Source organism: Eptatretus burgeri, unplaced genomic scaffold, assembly GCF_056783735.1.
Source record: "Eptatretus burgeri isolate ZD-2024b unplaced genomic scaffold, Ebu_testis_v1 Ebu_testis_scaffold_3181, whole genome shotgun sequence".
Lineage (NCBI taxonomy): Eukaryota > Metazoa > Chordata > Myxini > Myxiniformes > Myxinidae > Eptatretus > Eptatretus burgeri.
In genome coordinates this window covers 145,930-165,441 of record NW_028225130.1, presented here as the reverse complement: position 1 = coordinate 165,441, position 19,512 = coordinate 145,930, and the positions used below count along the sequence as shown (strand labels likewise).

At 45.2% G+C, this 19,512-nt stretch overlaps 2 protein-coding genes across 2 annotated transcripts in view; one reads left to right on the top strand and one right to left on the bottom strand.

Annotated features, from left to right (window-relative positions):
* Positions 1-181: 181 nt before the first annotated feature.
* On the bottom strand, positions 182-2,275 carry LOC147006392 (uncharacterized). The gene is made up of 2 exons (XM_085868929.1): positions 1,668-2,275; positions 182-1,420 (listed from the first exon to the last, which is right to left on the bottom strand). The coding sequence occupies exons 1-2, from the start codon at positions 1,995-1,997 to the stop codon at positions 182-184; spliced, it is 1,569 nt and encodes a 522-aa protein (XP_085725055.1). The 5' UTR covers positions 1,998-2,275.
* Positions 2,276-3,404: 1,129 nt separating this feature from the next.
* LOC147006388 (uncharacterized) overlaps positions 3,405-19,512 on the top strand; it is a 98,844-nt gene continuing 82,736 nt past the window's right edge. Inside the window, exon 1 of the transcript XR_015054874.1 lies at positions 3,405-3,592. The gene's annotated coding sequence lies outside the window, so the exon portion shown is untranslated. The remainder of the gene's footprint in view (positions 3,593-19,512) is intronic.

Sequence of the window (19,512 nt, the reverse complement as noted above, 5' to 3'; positions counted from 1 at the left end):
ATGTCCTCCATTGCATTTTGATGCAGAAAATGATTCAAAGAATGAACCTGTTCCTCATCTTGTTTCCTCCTCAGGAGTTGTTCCTGTCAAATCACGTGACACACAGGACATGCAGATGAATGAGTGATGCACATGTCTGTCACGGAATATGGGGCAAAGGGAAAGTGTCTTTTATGATCACTCAGGTGTGACCAGAATCCCACAACTTGCTCACCTGCTCGACCACATGGTGCTGCTCCTGGTGATGCTTTCCATGTAGCTCAGTGTCCTGCTCCATGAAGAACACCGCTCTGCTCGTTGGTTGAAGGTCGGTGGTGAGCTGCTCAGTTGGAACATTAAGCTCCTCAAGACACTCAATCTCCTGCTGGACCACATGGTGCTGCTCCAGGTGATGCTTTGCACGGAGCTCAGTGTCCTGCTCCATAAAGAACACCGCTCTGCTCGTTGGTTGAAGGTCTGTGGTGAGCTGTTCAGTCTGAACATGAAGCTCCTCAAGACACTCAATCTCCTGCTGGACCACATGGTGCTGCTCCAGGTGATGCTTTGCACGGAGCTCAGTGTCCTGCTCCATGAAGAACACCGCTCTGCTCGTTGATTGAAGGTCCGTGGTGAGCTGTTCAGTCTGAACATGAAGCTCCTCAAGACACTCAATCTCCTGCTGGACCACATAGTGCTGCTCCTGGGGATGCTTTGCACGGAGCTCAGTGTCCTGCTCCATGAAGAACACTGCTCTGCTCATTGGTTGAAGGTCCGTGGTGAGCTGTTCAGTCTGAACATGAAGCTCCCCAAGACACTCACTCTCCTGCTGGACCACATGGTGCTGCTCCTGGTGATGCTTTGTATGTAGTTCAGTGTCCTGCTCCATGAAGAACACCGCTCTGCTCGTTGGTTGAAGGTCTGTGGTGAGCTGTTCAATCTGAACATGAAGCTCCTCAAGACACTCAATCTCCTGCTGGACCACATGGTGCTGCTCCAGGTGATGCTTTGCACGGAGCTCGGTGTCCTGCTCCATGAAGAACACCGCTCTGCTCGTTGATTGAAGGTCCGTGGTGAGCTGTTCAGTCTGAACATGAAGCTCCTCAAGACACTCAATCTCCTGCTGGACCACATAGTGCTGCTCCTGGGGATGCTTTGCACGGAGCTCAGTGTCCTGCTCCATGAAGAACACTGCTCTGCTCATTGGTTGAAGGTCCGTGGTGAGCTGTTCAGTCTGAACATGAAGCTCCCCAAGACACTCACTCTCCTGCTGGACCACATGGTGCTGCTCCTGGTGATGCTTTGGATGTAGTTCAGTGTCCTGCTCCATGAAGAACACCGCTCTTCTCGTTGGTTGAAGGTCCGTGGTGAGCTGTTCAGTCTGAACATTAAGCTCCTCAAGACACTCACTCTCCTGAGACATTTTCATGTTGTGCTGTCGTCGCTGGAACATATGACAATAAATATCATCACTGTATTAAACAGAGGGAAACTTTTTAAAGTTCACATTGTGCACAGTCTACTCTGTATAATGATTATTATCAGAAATGAAGTGATTAAAAAAACTCTTAAAAAACAAACTTGTGACCTTTGATCAATTTCACATGTTGAAAAAGAACCCTCTACAAGGGCTTCCCCAAAATGACATCATCACCTTCAGGTTTGCACAATTGGTGGGATAAGGGATTTACCTTCTCCCAAAAATGGGTCTTCTTCTTCTTCTTCTTTTTCTTCTTCTTGTTCTTCTGCTTCGGTTCATTCACCTTCTCATCTTCACTTCCTTCAGTTGTGTGATTGTGATTTACACACAGCAACCCCTTCATGTTGTTCATAAACCTCTTGAACAAGGTTTTTCTCCTTGGTGAAGCCACGTGGTTTTCATCAAAGGTTGTTGCTGCTGTTGAAGTTTCCTTCGTTTTCTGAAGGTCTCCTGTATGCATGGTGGTTGGGGTGGTTGTGGTGGTTGTGCCAGTTGCACCATCCACCACCCAAGCTCTCTGATCACAACGTTTCCTCACCATATTTCCTCGACCTGCAAATCATTTGGGGGAGATGGGTTGAAATTAAGTGTGAGGTTCATCATTATCATTGATACTGTAACGTATTCGGGTCTTCATTGATCACGGTCATGTCAGGCAAAGTCACCTTAGGTTTCCCACCGAGCAATCTGAGTGATTGGTTTTCAATAAAATATGTGAACATTCACAAACAGGTGTACACACACGAACCAACGGTTCTCCACACAGCATTTCTCTCCAAGACAGAGCAAGAAGGCAGGCTGATGATGTCACAATCATTATCGATCATAATGAAGCACACACCAACAAACACACACCAACACACACACACACACACACACACACACACACACACACACACACACACACACCAACACACACCAACAAACACACACCAACACACACACACACACACACACACACCAAAGTTATCAACCTGAGTAAGAGATGAACACGAAACGTGAACAACGACAAACAACCTCCGTCTGCTGTCACGGATCGAAATACGACAGAAAACTGGAACAGCACTCGGTGGAACACGTTCCTCCACCAGGTTGAACAGGTGACGTTTTGTATCCCACTGATAGGTCGGATCTGGACTTGAACCAAAATCGAATCAGATTGTTCTCATCATCTCCACAACCTGTCCACCAAGGTCCGTCCGAACCCGTCCATCACCTTCTGAGATATCGTACTCACAAACACACAATGGAGTTCACATTTGGGAAAATCACAGCTGAACAAACAAGAGAGTAAATAAGATTCGGACTCACAGATTTGGCCAGGACACCTGACGAGTTTTTAAATCAAGGTACTCCAGGTACAGAACACCTGTCGAGTTTTTAAATTAAGGTACTCCGGGTACAGAACACCTGTCGAGTTTTTAAATTAAGGTACTCCGGGTACAGAACACCTGTCGAGTTTTAAAATCAAGGTACTGCAGGTACAGAACACCTGTCGAGTTTCTAAATTAAGGTACTCCGGGTACAGAACACCTCACGAGATTTTAAATGAACGTTCTCCAGTGAGCACTCTTGCCGATTACGTCACAGAGACCGTTCCACGTCACACATGTGACGTCACAAAGACCACGCCCACACACTTCCCTGTTTGTGTTTTATTTTTTTACTTTTACAATTCTTTGCACCGTTCATGACGTCATCCACTTGGCGTCATTTTGTTCAAAACAAGAATCTCTTCAGATATTTCGGGCGGGAAATATTGTGTGAACGTTGATTTGTTCCTCCGCTGAAAGCCGAGACAGGAAAGATATTTTGGGATTTTGTTTGTTCATTCAAATGTCATTCGTTCACTCATTCCTTCTCTCTTTCCTCACTCCATTCCGTCACGTCATTCATTCACGTCGTTCATTCCGACACGAAGTTGTAACTATAAACTGGCGCTTTTTCTTTTTCCGGTTGGAGAAACCTCAATGTTCTACGAACAGATGTGTACAAATAACTTCGATCATTATTTAAATAAACGAGAAAGAAACACGTGACGCGTCACTGGCGGGAGTGGGCGGGGCTTGTCTCTGGTGGTTTGAGCGCGGAATCGAACCTCTTGATGCAGGGACGGGGCCTCCAAGTCCTCGCAAGGTTTTTGTTTTGCTTTCACTTTGTTGTGTAATGTTTTTTTTTTTTACATGATCCTCATTATTTGCTCCACAACTTACAAATCCTTCTGCGGCATAAATATATAAATATATAAAAATATTTCATTCAGTTTCGAGGAAAAAAAAAAACCTTCATCTACACCACGTGACACATCCCTTCCTTTCCAATCCTCGTGGTCTCGGAGAACCTGCAGTTTGTAGCATAAGTCCTGTGTGATGAGCATGACGTTCTGGTCCTGAAAACAAAGTATACCAAGGTTGCAGGGTGGGGGGGGGGGTAGAGTGGGAGGGGGTGAATGGGGAGAGGGTGAGGTGAATAATTCTTGACGTCATTCCATTCAGTTACCACGTTTATATAAATGTTCGTTTTCATTGTTACATTTCATTTCCTCCTGTGAGCTTGTCCTGTCCACATCGACCTGTTGTGTTGACTCCTCATCGATTCTTTCACATCACGTGACTGTTTCGATACCTTTGATCAAGGTAAGCTTATTCTTCTTCTTCTTCTTCTCAAGATTTTCCGGGTATCACGAGCTTTGCAATTGTGTGGATCTTCGGGAACAAATGTGAATTCGGGAATACAGGCTCACACCTTCTCTTCTTTTTTTTTGCAGTATTTCATGATGTCATAATGATACTTGTGTGGGAAAAGTCATCGGCACTGATGAGGAATAGGTTCTGATCCCAATGCCCCAGACGTTGAACCTGATGCTGTACTGCACATCCTCCGCCGCAGTATTGTCGAACTACGGCAGCTTCTGAAGATGATCAGCTTGTGGAATCTTGCGGTGAGGACGGTGATCCTGAATCTGATGAGGAACCCAGAGGGAATGGCCAACAAACCATTCAAACCGGTCGTCATGGTACACACTGGAGTGAAAACGCTCCACTTCAACACGAGGGACAAAGGCACAACATCATGAAAAACATTCCAGTCCTGCACCAGGAACTACAACAACATCACCTAAAGATGCGTGGGATCTCTTTGTCACTAACAACATGAGGGAAGAGATTCACCACTGCACCAACATCGAAGAGTGAAGAGCAGCAGTAAGTAGGAAAAAGGTGTGGAAGGATAGCTCCAAAAATGAACTTTTGGCTATTTTTGGTGTTTCATTGTTCGCAGTGAATGAGAAAAACTGGGACATGTCCATTCAGGATCTCGTTGGAGATCGGGTGTCAAATCCCATGTGTCATGCCACAATGTCTGTTGAAAGATTTGAAGACTTTCGCCGTTTTCTGAGGTTCGACAGCAGAAGGACGAGAGACTTGCATCTGCAAGAAGAGCACATGGGAGCCTTTCAATATATATGGGGCCTTTTCCTTGAAAACTTAAGTAAGAGGTTTGTCCCCCACGAATGTGTGACGGTGGATGAGCAGCTGATTCCGTTCAGAGAGCGATGCAAGTTCACGCAAAATATGGAATTAAGATTTTTCTGGATTTGTGATTCCCAAACCTCGTCCGCTCTCGATGGGATTGTCTGTACGGGAAAGCAGCCTTGCCAAGAAGTCCAGAAGAATCTGCGTTCAAGCATTTTGAGGATATTGTCCACTGCCTTGAGAAAAAGCGGCCGCAACATCACAATGGACAATTTTTTTTTCACAAGTGTGCCCCTTGCTGAAGAACTGCTTGAGCAAAGATTAACACTTGTCGGGCACTTCAGCAAAACAATCCAGATATACCTGCTCTCATGAAACCTTGCAAGAAACAGCAGGTTTATAGTACTGAATTTGGTTTCAAGAGAAATGTCACCATGGTGAGCTATGTACCAAAGAAGGGCATGGCTGTCATTTTTTTCAGCACACTCCACCATGATAAATCGGTGGTGGAAGACAGCATGAAAGATAAACCACAGATAATCGTGTATTACAATAGCATCAAAGGGGGTGTCGATGTAATGGATCGGATCGGATGGATGATGTGCTGTTGTTGCCCTTCAAGTAAAAGTCGGAAAATTTATCTGACGTGCAAGACATGCGAAGTCCTTGAAAGTTCTTGAAATGCATTATCTTCTATTTCTTGGGCATTTGCATAACCTTGTAAAATACATTCATCATCCACTTGTACTTCTCTTCAAAATAAAAGGATGAATGAATCACTCTTTTGAGCAAATACTCGAGGATAGCATTGGTGTCGGGAATTTGACAATGTTGATTATATAAATATATATACATTTTTTTTCGAGATAAAAGGAACAGTGAATCAACATTTTTGAGCAAATGCTCCTCCATGAGCTTCAACTATATTGAGAAAAATAAAGTTAAAAAATTGGGGAAAAAATTACATTACCTGAATGGGATTCTTCCAAAAATTAGAATCAAAGAATCACCTTTTCTGAGCAAATATATATCCAAGAGCATTGACTACGATTGAAAAAGAATAAGAAAGAAAAAAGTATGTAAAAATAATGAAATAACTTTACACTTGTGCATGTGCTGGGCCTCCCAGGCCCCCAAGGCTGCATGGGTGTAGGATTTTTTATGACTGTATCAAAGGGTTGGTAGGCATAGAAATAAAAGTGAAGAGTTGCCATAGCAACCTGGCTTGGATTGTTGCTTCCATCAATGGATATACTGATCGACAATTGAAGGGTTGCATGTGATGTCACAATGTCACGTGTCTACATGGAGTGGTCCCGGCCACCATGCTGATGGTCTACGCTATATTGTTTGCAACAGATTCTCGTATAAATTTGCCCTATCCCAAGTGGAAATGTTTTTTTCTTGCTCTATTTGTGTGGGTTCAAACCGGTCTGATTGAGAGGACAGGATAGTCTTTCATTTCAAACGGTGTATTGTTGTGGGGCCGGGTATCGGCTGTGGGCACGACCGCTAGATGGAGCAGTAGAGTCAGCTCGACCGATTGCCCGGAATTTAGATCATACCTTTTCGGAAAACTCCGAAAAAGTACGGGTCCCTTATCAGACCGTGAAGCGTCAATGGAGTACTCTGATGGAGTACTGCTCTCCCCTCTGGGCTTGTGCTCCTGCCTCCCACCTTTCTCGGCTTCACGCTGTCGAAACCAGGGCATTTAAGATCATCGGCATCTCCCGCAATGAAGCTGAGTCTTTGGGCCTCTCACTCAATCACCGCAGGTTGGTCGGTGGTCTTTCTGTCTTCTACCGACTCCTCTCCAGCCTTGCCCCCCTGCTCTCTCTGCGATTTGTCCCCACCACATTTCCACAGGGCGCTCAAGGTCCGCCAACAACCCCCTTCTGGTAAAACTACCAAAATCACGAATCACTGCTCATCTTCACTCTTTCATTCCTCTTTTTTCCCGCCTTTGGAATAAACTTCCTCACTCTATTCTTTCCCATTCTTCCCTCCAGGCTTTCAAAACAGCTGTTCACCACCACCTCTTATCTTCCCCCATCCAAATCCTCGATCTTTTCTACCCACGATAATCCACCCAAGCCCACTTCCTTCATTTCTCCTACTTTCCTTCCTGAAAGTCCCTGAAATGTCCATCTTCTCTTCGCCATGTTCCCCGTCCCATCCCCATCCCTCTCCCTTCCACAGTTCACCTAATGTGTCTGTTCCCCACTGTTTTGTCCCTTCCACTCCCGCCCCTCTTGTCTCATGCCTCCTTGCTGTGAGTTGTGTGTTAGCTCTCATACGAGCTTCGACCAAGGTATACAAAAAAAATATATATATATATATATTTCTGCCACGTGGTACAGGGTTATTTGCCAATTTTCAAAATACCGAGAGACCACGTGGCGATTTACCGAGTCTCCACACCCTCGACGACACCCAGACGGAACGAGCCGTTTTGCGTACTCGAACCGCGTGCGACCCGAGCGGTTTATCGCCGAGATCCGTCGGTCCAAATGTCCCGTTACAGCGGCAACAGCCTGGCTTATTTCCCAACACGCAGCACGCTAAGCCAATGGAGGAAAGGACACAAACGAGCTGAAACGTTTCACTAATGGGGATGTTTATTGACAATAATAATTGGGGAGCGAGGGAAGCACGCAAGAGCAGAGTTAAACCGATTAAAAGAAATGCACGTATGTACAGCAAAGAGCACTTAAACAATTCACTACTTATTGGACTGGCACAACAAACGCACACACGCACACAGAAGAATTGGACCAAAATGGTCTTTATTCGGACCTCCATCCTGGATGACAGTCGAGCTGGAGGTGAGAGTCTGTTTGACCTTTCCGCCTCGTGCGGTCTTCAAGGACCAGGTCCTTGGGGCAGAACTGGATCCTCAGCACGATCCAGACGATCGAGACGCCCTCACAACCGGGCTCCAGGCGAACAAAGTCGGCAGGGCGAAGGCTGGCAGGAGAAGACCCTCCATTGCACTGACCACTCCGTGCGCAGACGCTTTCGCACTCCACCACCTTGTGCGCGGATGTTCACTTCTTCCCAGAACCCCCACCCCTCCTTTTTGTGCTTAGGCGCGAGAGACCACCTTTTGTCGCCACTCGCCTCCTCATTGGACGATGCGTTCTCGGACCACTCGTCACGCCTCCCGATTGGCCGGGGCCGAACACTCTATCTCGCTAGGGCGGAGCCAGCCTGAGGTGCTGAGCTTCCTGGTTGGACAAGGAGCATGCCCTGCCCTTCTCGGCGGAGTCCCGATCTGAGGTGATGAGGTTCCTGGTTGACAAGGAGCATGCCCCTGCCCTTCTCGGCGGCGTCTCGACCTGGTGGGTCAAGGAGCACGCCCCTGCCCTTCTGGGCGGAGCCTCGATCTGAGGTGATGGAAATCTCCGCCCCCGTATGTGATCGGACACACGTAGACAATGGCGTCGAGCAGAGCGAGGGGAAGATGACGCTGGTGTTGATGGTGGTGTAAAAATAAACGAAAAGAAAACCTAACTATTAAAATAACTTCACAGCGCAGGAACATTTAATTGCCCATTAGACTAGGGTCGGGACCCCAACTAGCAACATGTACTTGCCAATATAACTGATCTATAGGATATGTATGTTGAGTGCAGTAAATCTGTAACAGTCTGACCCACCAGGGCTCTCAAACAGAGGAATTGTATGGAAAACGATGAAAAGGTTCAGTAGCGACGTGTGTGTGTGTGTGTGTGTGTGTGTGTGTGTGTGTGTGTGTGTGTGTGTGTGTGTGTGTGTGTGTGTGTGTGTGTGTGTGTGTGTGTGTGTGTGTGTGTGTGTGTGTGTGTGTGTGTGTGTGTGTGTGTGTGTGTGTGTGTGTGTGTGTGTGTGTGTGTAAATCAAGTCAGTCATGTTTGCAGCGGTCACTTCATCAGTGGTTAGTATTTTTGACTTTGAGTCAAATGATTCAAAATCACAAAGTCAACACTCTTGAAAGAGCTAGAACAGCACGGATCAGGATGCAGCAGAACAAAAGGAACAGCAGAAATAGAAAGGGGTGGGGGGAGCACCAACTGTGGAGTTGAGGGATAAAATAGATGAAGACAGCAGTGGATGCAGGGAAGAATAAGAGGGAAGGACTGGGCTGTATATGCCTGGTGTTGGCTTAATAGTTAGAGTGGTGGGCTTGGGACCCTCAGGTCCTGAGTTCAAATCCCACTTTCTGTTGAATTAATACCAGGTGGGTTTGACTCTGCCTGTCATCCTTCCGAAGTCAGCAAAATGATTGCCAGCTTGCTCGTATCCTGTGTTGGAGTGGCGACCCGTCCAATATTGTGTCCAATAGCCAAGGAGACTGTTGAAGCAGCACCAACGCTCTGCACAGAGTATGGTCCCGATGGATGGATGGATTGACTGAGCTGGAAATACAACTGCAGCAAACCCTGCAATGGTGATGAATGTGTGGCAAGTGGCACCAGTGACCCACCATCTTGGAATACCCTAAAGGCAGGTCAGCTGCACTGGTTTCAGTGAGAGATGGTGTCCTGCTGTAATTTCGACTGGAATCGATGCATTCCTGCAAGTTGAAAGTGACCATAAGTATCACTTTTCACAAGTTAAGGAACTTTATTTGATATTAAACAGGTAACAAAGACATAAAACGTGATAACCTCCGTTGTTTTAGAAGTTTTGCTGTGTGGAGTTCAATGGGTACCCAGATTTATGTACATCTCAAATTGCCGCCAGTCTCCCAGTCAGCTGTCTTTCATCAGATCGCAAAATAAAGTGAGGGGCACGTGTATGCCATCATGTACTGTGCTTGTGCCACGTTTGAACAATATCGGACCATACATGTTTGAGAAATGGTTGAGGACACATTTACGTAACAAAATAGCCACCAGTCGGCCATCTTCTATCTGATCTCGAAAAAAAATGACTGCGTATGTAATCAATCATTCGTTATCTGTGTGCTTAGTTTGAACAACCCCGGTAAATGCATATGTGAGAAATGGTTGAGGACGTGTTCAACATGGGGGGGGGGGGTTTACACAGGGTTTTTTTTTGTTGCAAGAAATGGTTGAGGACGTGTTCGACACTGAGTTAACATGGCTGCCAGTCTGCGATCTTGGATCTGATGTCAAAAAAATGACGTTCACATGTATATCATCATGTGTTGTCTTTGTGCCAAGGTTGATTAAAATCTGTCCATACATGTACGAGATATGGTTGTGGACGCGCACACGAAAATCGAGACCAAATGCATAAGCCCCCTTTTTGGACCAACTCCAATGGGGGCTAATAAGTTTTTGAAATGTTTATTGATCTTATTATTATTATTATTTGCGAAAATCAAAGATTTTTCAAGTACATTGGTTGGTTGCATGCATTATTCTGTTTGTTTTTTAAATGTTTATCACCAAGAGGTCACAATTTTAAACCGATCTTCACGAAACTTCACCACATGGTAGAGTTCGTCAAAAGGAAGAAACCTATTGTTTTTTCAGGTCAAAAGATCAACATAGGCCAAAGGTCAACAAATTTATTAAATTTGTAACAACCTTATCAATTTTAATAAAATAGAATTGCCAATTTTAATCCGAATGAATCGAACTTTGAAGAGGAGTTGCAGATTTGGTCATTGTATTCAACCACCAATTATTTTTGAGGTCAACTTCCGTGAAATTTCTAAAAATCACCAATTTTCATCCCATTTACTTTAAATTTGAAGAGGATTTGCATATCAGGTCACTGAATTCAATGAACAAGTAGTTTTGAGGTTAACATCGGCCAAAAACTCGACAGAGGCTGAGTTTCTAACATTGTCAGTTTTCATCCGATTGATTTGAAATTTGAAGAGGAGGAGGAGGAGATTGGGACCGTACTATGTGTGGAGCGTTGGTGCTGCCTAAGCAGTCTCCTTGGCTATTGGGCACAATCCTGGACGGGTCGCCACTCCGACACAGTATACCAGCATGCTGGCACTCATTTTGCCGACCTCGGAAGTATGGCAGGCCGAGTTGACCCCACCTGGTATTCATTCAACAGCTGAGCGGGATTTGAACTCGGAGCCCGAGGATCCAAAGCCCACCACCCAAACCATGAAGGCAACACCAGGCATAAATTTGAAGACGATTTGTGCATTTGTTCATTGAATTCAACCACCAATTATTTTTAGGTCAAATTTGTTTTATAGAGTTTGCAAGTATCGTGCTATGCACCTCTTGTTTTTATTTATTTATTATTGTTTGGCTCTCAGCGGTGAAGTTTCAACTCTGTAATATTTTCTTGATCAGTCTTGTGTATATATATATATATATATATATATATATATATATGTATATATATATATATGTATATATATGTATATATATGTGTATATATATATATATATATATATATTCACGTTGATGTGTTTCATTTGTCATGTTTATGTGTATCCTCACTATAATTCATGGACCGGTGTGTGTGCGTGTGTGCTTGTCGTGCTACTCCTACATTTCTGGGCTGATTACATCCAGACTTGTGATGTAGGATCAGCTTGACCCCAATTAATGTATTATATAGGGGTGTTTTTATCTTTGCCGGTGGTCTTGAGGGTGGAGGGGGAGGATGCAAATCCTCCATGTTAATGTATGTCATATAATGCCGTCTCCAGGTGGGGGTTGGGTGGGGGGAGGGCTATTACAAGTCTCCACCACCTCCAGTACAGTGTATTCCTGTCCCCATGTTTTCCAGTACAGTGAGGTGTTTTATAAGCAGTTGGTATGCTTATGTCTGGAAGGAACATCGTCTTGGACTATGTCCATGAGGAACATTGTTATGAACCCCCCCCCCCACTTTAATTCCATCTTATTGAGGATCTGAAATTCAATTGTTCTCACACTCAAACTAACTCAATTTGACACTTCTGACTTCCTAAAATCAGACTGTCAGTTTTGTCAGTCACCTTCGTAGCTTTATTACAAGACTCCGAAAGGAAAACAAATGTGAATTGATCTGTCAACGCAACCTGATAAAATCCAGCACTTATCGCACTCAGCTATGCCTGTACCTTACCTGATGCATTCCAGCGAGGGAAGGGTATTCGAACAAGGCGGTTGCGTGACACCAGAAGTGCAAGCTGCAGGTTCGCTCCAGTATATATATATATATATATATATATATATATATATATATATATATATATATATATATATATATATATATATATATATATATATATATATATATATATATATATATATATATATACAGCTCGATGCAAGGGTTGGACAAGATGGATAAAGAAGGAAAGACTGGATATTTTGAAGGAGGTGGGTTTGAAGATGGGCGGTGCGGGGAGGGGACTTAACGGGGATGGAAAAGATTATAGTTTTGGATTGGGGATGATCTAAGATGGTGGGGAACGACTGACTTGAAGACTTGGAGGTTAAAATGAGACTGAACAGAATGTCGAAGTTGGTACTACAATCATGGAAAAATGATTAACGAAAGATTGGAGGTGAGCAGTGATTATGAATTTTGGGAGCCTCACCAGAAGAGTGTTGCCGGAGGACCGTGTGCACCCTGCAGAAATCTGCGTTTGGGAGGAGGGGACAAAGCACAGAGAGATCAAAGGGTGCAAGCCCAGAAAGGAGGAGGTGGAGGAGAGAGAGAGACAGACAGACAGACAGACAGACAGACAGACAGACAGACAGACAGACAGACAGACAGACAGACAGACAGACAGACAGACAGACAGACAGACAGACAGACAGACAGACAGACTACCGACCACCGACCTATCTGAGATGGCAAAGTGATCGGCCCATAGACTCAGCCTCATCATGGGAGATTCCAATGATATTGAAGGCTTTGGTTTCCAAGGCATCAAGCTGAGCAAGGAGCACCATTCCAGAGAAGCGAACAGTATTCCATCAAACTTCGGATGAAGGCATTGTCGGTGAATAGGAGTTAAGGTCTGCCAAGGAAGGACTTTGCATGACGGATGCTTCTGATTTCTCTTTGGATACTTCTCACCTTTCAAACACTTCCGATTTCTCTAATGTCATTGAGGTCGGCCATTTGCTTTGCAGTCTGTTGTTCACCCCTTTTAACTTCTTGTGTTTTCCTGCCGTTCTCTTATAGCCCATCCACAATGCAGTGGGACACGGGGTTTCGCAGTCACGTCTGTGTATGTGTCATTGTGTCTTTCCAGTCCATAACCTTTTTACCATTTGAGCTTTTTGCCATCAACAGACCTTTGAAATTTTCAAAAAAATCTCAAATTAATTTTTTCAAAAATCGGGCCACGAGTGACTGTGGGCAGTACATTCAGCCATATTGTCAAAAATTTCCAGCCGGATCCTATGAAAACTGTCGGAGAAGATAGACTTTGCATGAACCCTGGTCTAAAACACTAAAAAAAACGAACTTCGTTATATCTCAGAGACTATGAGTCAGATATACATGAAACTGGTATGGTAGGTTCATGGTATGTCATAGTTACGTGTGAGAAAGAACCGTTGCTATGGACGCTTTTGTTTGCTAGTAACGGCTGAAAAACGACTAAATTCGACTTGATCGACTACCCATGTCCGCCTACCGGCTTGTATTATATATTGTTACGTTTGAGGGGGGGGGGTATGCATTCAAAGGGTAATTAGGATGTTTAATTAGGTATGCCATGCTGTTCGAGTTTACCAGGATCTCGATGTAATAAGTAGCAATTCAGTGGTGACAAGTTGTCTAGTAAATGTTCATTTCTTCAAGGGGGGAGATGATCATTGTCACGTAATTAGATAGGGACACGGGATAGGGAAAGTGTGTCTGCGTAAACCCCTTTTGGTATTCTCTGAAGACTGGCCGTGACGTCACAGGACAGTGCAGCGGATGGCTCAGCCCCGTGATCATGATTGGCAGAAGGCGATGGCGGTGGGCCAATAAATGGCTCGATTGGGAGTGACGAGGACGAAGGATAAAAGGTTCTGTTCGGGGTCGAAAAGGAAGAGGAAGAAGATTACAACCAAAAGATCGTGGTTTTTTTTGGTGTGGAAGCTGTGGCGGCAGAGAGCGTCCTTGTTGTTGTGCTGAATCGATCGTGTTCTTGATCGTGTCTGGGAGCCTTGCCGAGCCTCGTGCCTCGCTTTGGTTGGCTCTGGGGTTCTGCTGACTCGGGGTCGGGCGGCGGGCGGACCTGCCTCCCTCTCCTGCTCGCAACTTGGTGCCAGAACTGGTTCCCTGGCGGCTGTGAGCGGACTTGGGCCAAGACCAGGAGGTCGACAGCACCACGGTTTCTCCTGCCCCCCTGACGAGAGCAAGGCCAGCTCGTCCGACGCCGATCCAGGGACAGTTGCGTCCACACCACGGTCCAGCCTGACCACCAGAAATAGCTATGGTGTGTGTGTGTGTGTGTGTGTGTGTGTGTGTGTGTGTGTGTGTGTGTGTGTGTGTGTGTGTGTGTGTGTGTGTGTGTGTGTGTGTGTGTGTGTGTGTGTGTGTGTGTGTGTGTGTGTGTGTGTGTGTGTGTGTGCTTGGCGCCTAAGAGGGATTGAGATCTGTATATTCATTGGAATTGTCTGTGTTTTTCCCCACGCCCGATCCCACACCATCCCGTCGAATCACCCCGGATCCCTCTTCTTGCCGAGTCTTGTTATTTCTGGTAATAATAAAAACAAATAAACATCATCAACTCAGTGAAAAGTGACTCGTGCCACCTTCCTCGTCCCGTTTGCGGTAGAGCGATTAGAACCGCCATGTTTGGGTTATAAATAAATAAACCGCCTCCATCGTTTCGGCTCATTCTACGTTGGCGGGACTGTTCAAGTCCCGTGGACGTCACAATATTAATCGGACAAGTGTTTCCCAAGTTATGGCCATTTATTTACCAAACCAATGACAGGACACGATGCTGCATCGGCGTGGCCGATGGGGAAAAGGCGCCTTAGTTACCAATGACAGGACACGTTTCTGTGTAGATGTGACCGTTGGGGAAGAGATCCTCAGTTACCAATGACAGGACACATTGCTTGCCGTTTTGCACCTACAGTCCGTCTCTTCTATCTATCTGTAATTCCAGCAATCTCTGTTTGTTTGCCTTTTCAAGGTTTGAAATTACCCGGACAAGTGGTTCCCAAGTTATGGCCAAGTTAGAGCGCGTTCCCCATTACGGGTTACAACGTACGGACTTCCGGATAGTGATGACTTACTGTATTCTAATAATTTCTTGATTTCTTATGCGCATTTATAGATAAACACAATGCCCCAATCCAGTCGTCATTTACGAGGGCGAAGGAACGGCCTGTATGGTTGCTTGAATTTTTTTTTTACACGTATGGGCACTCGAGCGAAGGAACGGCCTGTGTGGTTGTTGTTTCTGGCTTGCGGTTTGAAAGTTTTTTTTGTTTTTGTTTTTTTTTGCACCTACGGCCACGCACGTACGGGCACGTACTAGTGTATATAAATGGTAGCAGGAGGAATTTCTTTGGAAAGTGAGGATTGAACAGAGTTGTTTGGTCTGTGGATGTGTAGGACGCATCTTGATGTAAATGAAGTTGGGAAAATGTGAGCTCAAGTGTTGCATGTCGCCACACGTGGGGGATAGGGAGAGGAGGGGAAGAGCGGTGAAAATTAGATTGGGATTAAGGATAATTTCCCTCAGTATATGATTGCCCCCAGTATGTGATTGCCCCCAGTGAGCCATGTTTTTGCATTTGAAAGGCAGCCATGAAGGAGTTACGTTTTTTAACAACAACAACAACACCGACGAAAACCGAACAAAGCATGCTGAGCAGGCAGAAGCCCCGCCTTCCCGGTTTTTGTGCCAGCAAGCCACGCCCATAGGTGGAAGAAGCGAATGCACGTTGGGCGTGACGTAAGAATTAAGAGGTTTGGTTGTTGGTTGAGATGGCTCAGTTCGGTTTATCAGTAAAGGACGCACGCGGTCGAGACACGAGAAAGCTCAGAGATGGTGTGAAAGATCAGGGCAGTAGTAGGGCTTTGGTGCTTTTGAGGCATCCAAAATATTTACATGAAAGTGAATGCAGGAAAAGAGAAAAAGTTATTGACTGACACTAAAATCCTCCCAATTCCCTTGTTTTCCTTCCTCAGACCCCACTTTCGAGATTTTTCTTCCCCAAAGTCTCCCAAAATCTTCCTCCCCTTTTCACCATATTTTCACCAAAACCCCACTTTTCACCATGTTTAACCACCCCCATTTTCACCAAAAATCATCATATTTCTCACTGTACTCAAACAGCGAACCAACAAATACTTGTTCACGTTCTATTTCAGGGAAAAACTTAATTTTTTGGTACACGCCTCACCGTGAAGTGCACCTGAACTTGGTTCTCGGTTGACGTATCTTTATTCAGCAGAGATGAAATGACAAACCTCACTGAATGCTCTTGTCTGAGCATATCATTTTGAGATTGTAGTGGATTCGTTTTCCATTGATTGAATTATCCATGAAGAAATTAATATCAGCATTTCTTTTTGTTTAAATCAGTTTTTATAGATCATTTCCTCGCCTGCGTGACAATGTATCACCCGAGAAACCAGTTTTTCACGCCTTCCCTTGCCAAAAGTAAAGGAACACTTCATTTGTGCTAATTGGTTGAAAATTAAACATTTATCAGCTGGTTTTGTGATTTTGTGACGTGCCCAAAATTGTGAACATCCAAAAACACAAATTGTGTCAAAAATAAATGTTATCCCCAATATTTTTTCACAACCATCAATTTCCGACTCCACACATCCCAATAAACCAAATGGATGTGCTTGTGCTTTGTTCTACCATGGGGCGGGGTTATCTTTTCTTTTCTTTTTCTGCCAGCCATGCCACAGCACCATGACATGAGCCTCGACTTGGTACACAAAAAACAACAAATTAGTAGATGGGGGTATGGTTGCCAGACAATCATTTTGGAGAGAGACAGAGACAGAGACAGAGATTTTTTTTCAGGATTGAAAGACGTACTCCAAGTGTTTGACCAGTTTGTGATTTTGTCAAGATCTGAAGAGGGGGAAGAGGCTGCAGCTTGCCTGTCTGAAGGATGGAGGATGTCACAGTAAAGTGTGGAGTCATCAGCAAATAAATAAAGAGGATTTTCCAGAGTCAGAGAGATCATTAATGAAGATCAGGAATAGTATTGGGCCCAGAACACTGCCTTGACACACTCCAGCCTTGCCAGGGAGAGGAGATGAAAGGATTCTGTTGAGTGCCACGTGTTGGACACGAGAGTTGAGGAGATCAGGAAGAGATGTTTGGAGTTGGCCTTGGATGTCAAAGGCAGACAATTTGGAGAACAAGGCAAGATGCCAGACTGTATCAAAAGCATGCGATGTGTTCAGAGAGATGGCACTGAACTCATATCTGACATGGGAGGCCTCCATCCATTGTTGGGTGAGTGAGTCGAATCTGCATGTCCAAGGTGTGGAGTCACCTGGTCTGAAACCAAGTGGGTGATCTGAGATGAGTTTGTTGGAGAAAACTGAAAGATTTCATATCAACTGTGATGATGGATTCCATGGCCTTGCTGATAATTGAAAGTAAGCTGAAATGTCTGTGGTTGAGGGGATCAATTTTTGCACCATTTTTATGTAATGCAGTGATGTTGGCTGATTTCCAAGCAGATGAAACAAGACCAAGCGCGACACTGTGAAAAGGGCAGAGAGACGATGTGAAAGAACATCTGAGCAAGTTTTTCGGACATGTGATCTCCTGCCATCCAGTCCAGCAGCAGAATCAGTCGAGGGTTGAAAGAATCTTCTCCACCTTTTCAGGAGCAAAGAACAGAGTCCAGGAGCAGTTGAGTATGATGGGGAACGATGGGTACTGAGTGTGAGGGGTTGGGGACACAAGATTTGGAAGCAAACACAGAATTGAGGCGTTCGACCTTTTCATGATTGCAGTTGGCTGTGATGCAATTTGAAGAGAGGAAAGGGATGGAAGGGGAGCATACACCAGAGACAGACTTAACAAGGCACCATCAGGTTTAAGAGGAGGCTCCACTCCACAGTTCATTTTTGTAGTTTGACAGATGTTGTTTTCTGGCTCCACTGAGAGTGGCCACACACTTGTTGTGAACTTTTTGGGAAACACTTCCAGGAAGACAAGGGAATTTTTTTTCAGAGCAACTGCCTCACCACAGGATTCAGTCACCATGTGTGGGGAAAAAGTGCAGATGAAATGAAGACAAGATGGGAAGAATCTGTGCATGAGAGAGAGAGAGAGCAGGTTTCCATGGAAGAATCCGAGGCTGAGTTAATATTAGGGGCAGGAGATGTGGGAGACCAGTCCTGAAGAGAGATGGCTGCTTGCTGTCCCTGCCAACCTGCCTGAATGATCTGCTAAACTAGCCGGCGCTGAGGCAGCTCTGTGTGAATACCCAGAGAGATGTTGACTTTCAAAACACATGATCAGATGAACCAATTGGAGCAGTGGAAGAGCAGGAGACGTTTGCAAGAAAGTTGGTCATCACCAAGTCCAGAAGCGAGAATTTAACTTTGAAACAAATCCATGTTGGAAAGTGGATTAATGGGGGAAGTGAAGATCAAGATTTTGAATGGGGGGAGATATGATATGGTCGTGAATAGTTGTTTTGAAGACCTTGAGGGAGGAGTGGGATTAAAGAGAGTGTGTGAGTTTGTTCCAAAGGCAGAAAAAAAAAGAGTAATAAAAGAGTGAAGGTGAGCTATGATTCTTGATTTTTGCATTTTCACCAGAAGGGAGTTTTTGGTGGACATTGAGCGCCCTGAGGAAATGTAGGAGGGACAGAGCAGGGGGCAAGGCCGGAGAGGAGATGGGAGAAGACAGAAAGACCAGCGACCTGCCTCCAGTGAGAAAGTGTGACCCACAAACTCAGCTTCATCGTGGGAAATACCAATGAACCCAAAAGACTTGGTTTCCACAGTGTGAAGTCAAGCTCGGTGTGAGGCAGGAGCACCACCCCCAGAGGAGGGAGTAGAGCAGTACTCCATCGGACTGCGGATGAAAGCTTTGTTTATGTCCAGAAGCTCAGGTGTGCCAGAGGTGAGAAAAAAGAGGAATTTTGGATTGAGCGATCTGTCAGGTTGGGGCAGAGGCATCAGTTGTTTGAGGTGCACACAGTGAGGGACAGGGGAGGAGGCATTTGGAGGGTGCAGGATGGGGGTGGCTTTGCAGGGGCAAGGTGAAGCTTTGGGGGAAGTTTGAGTGTGTAGGGTGTGGGGGAAGGTTTGAGGGATGTGTGGGGGAAGGTTTGAAGGGAGTGGGAGAAGGTTTGAGTGTGAGGAGTGCATGGACTTGTCGCCATTTTGAGCACGTCTCCACGTGCAGGATGAAGCCCCTCGATTCCACGTTCCACAAAGACCATCTCTGGACAAAGTGAAGTGCCAGAATAAAGGAGGGATTTTCTTTTATTTCATTTTCCCCTTGTCTGAATTTCAGTCTGTGTGTGGAGGCACCTCAAATTACACTTGAAGATGAGTTTACCTCACATATTATTTCATTCTGATTATTATCCGTTGTAAATATTTGATATTTTCATTAAATGTGTTCATTTAAGTGGCTTGTATTGTGTACTGTGCATCCCCCCGTACTGTGCATCCATTTCTGTGCCCCTGTCGCAACGCCATTGCCCCATG

Coding starts and splice junctions, on each gene's coding strand:
- LOC147006392 (XM_085868929.1), bottom strand. CDS start 1,997: ATGGTGAGGAAACGTTGTGATCAGAGAGCTTGGGTGGTGGATGGTGCA. Junction 1,421..1,667: donor AGACCCATTTTTGGGAGAAG/GTAAATCCCTTA, acceptor CATATGTTCCAG/CGACGACAGCACAACATGAA.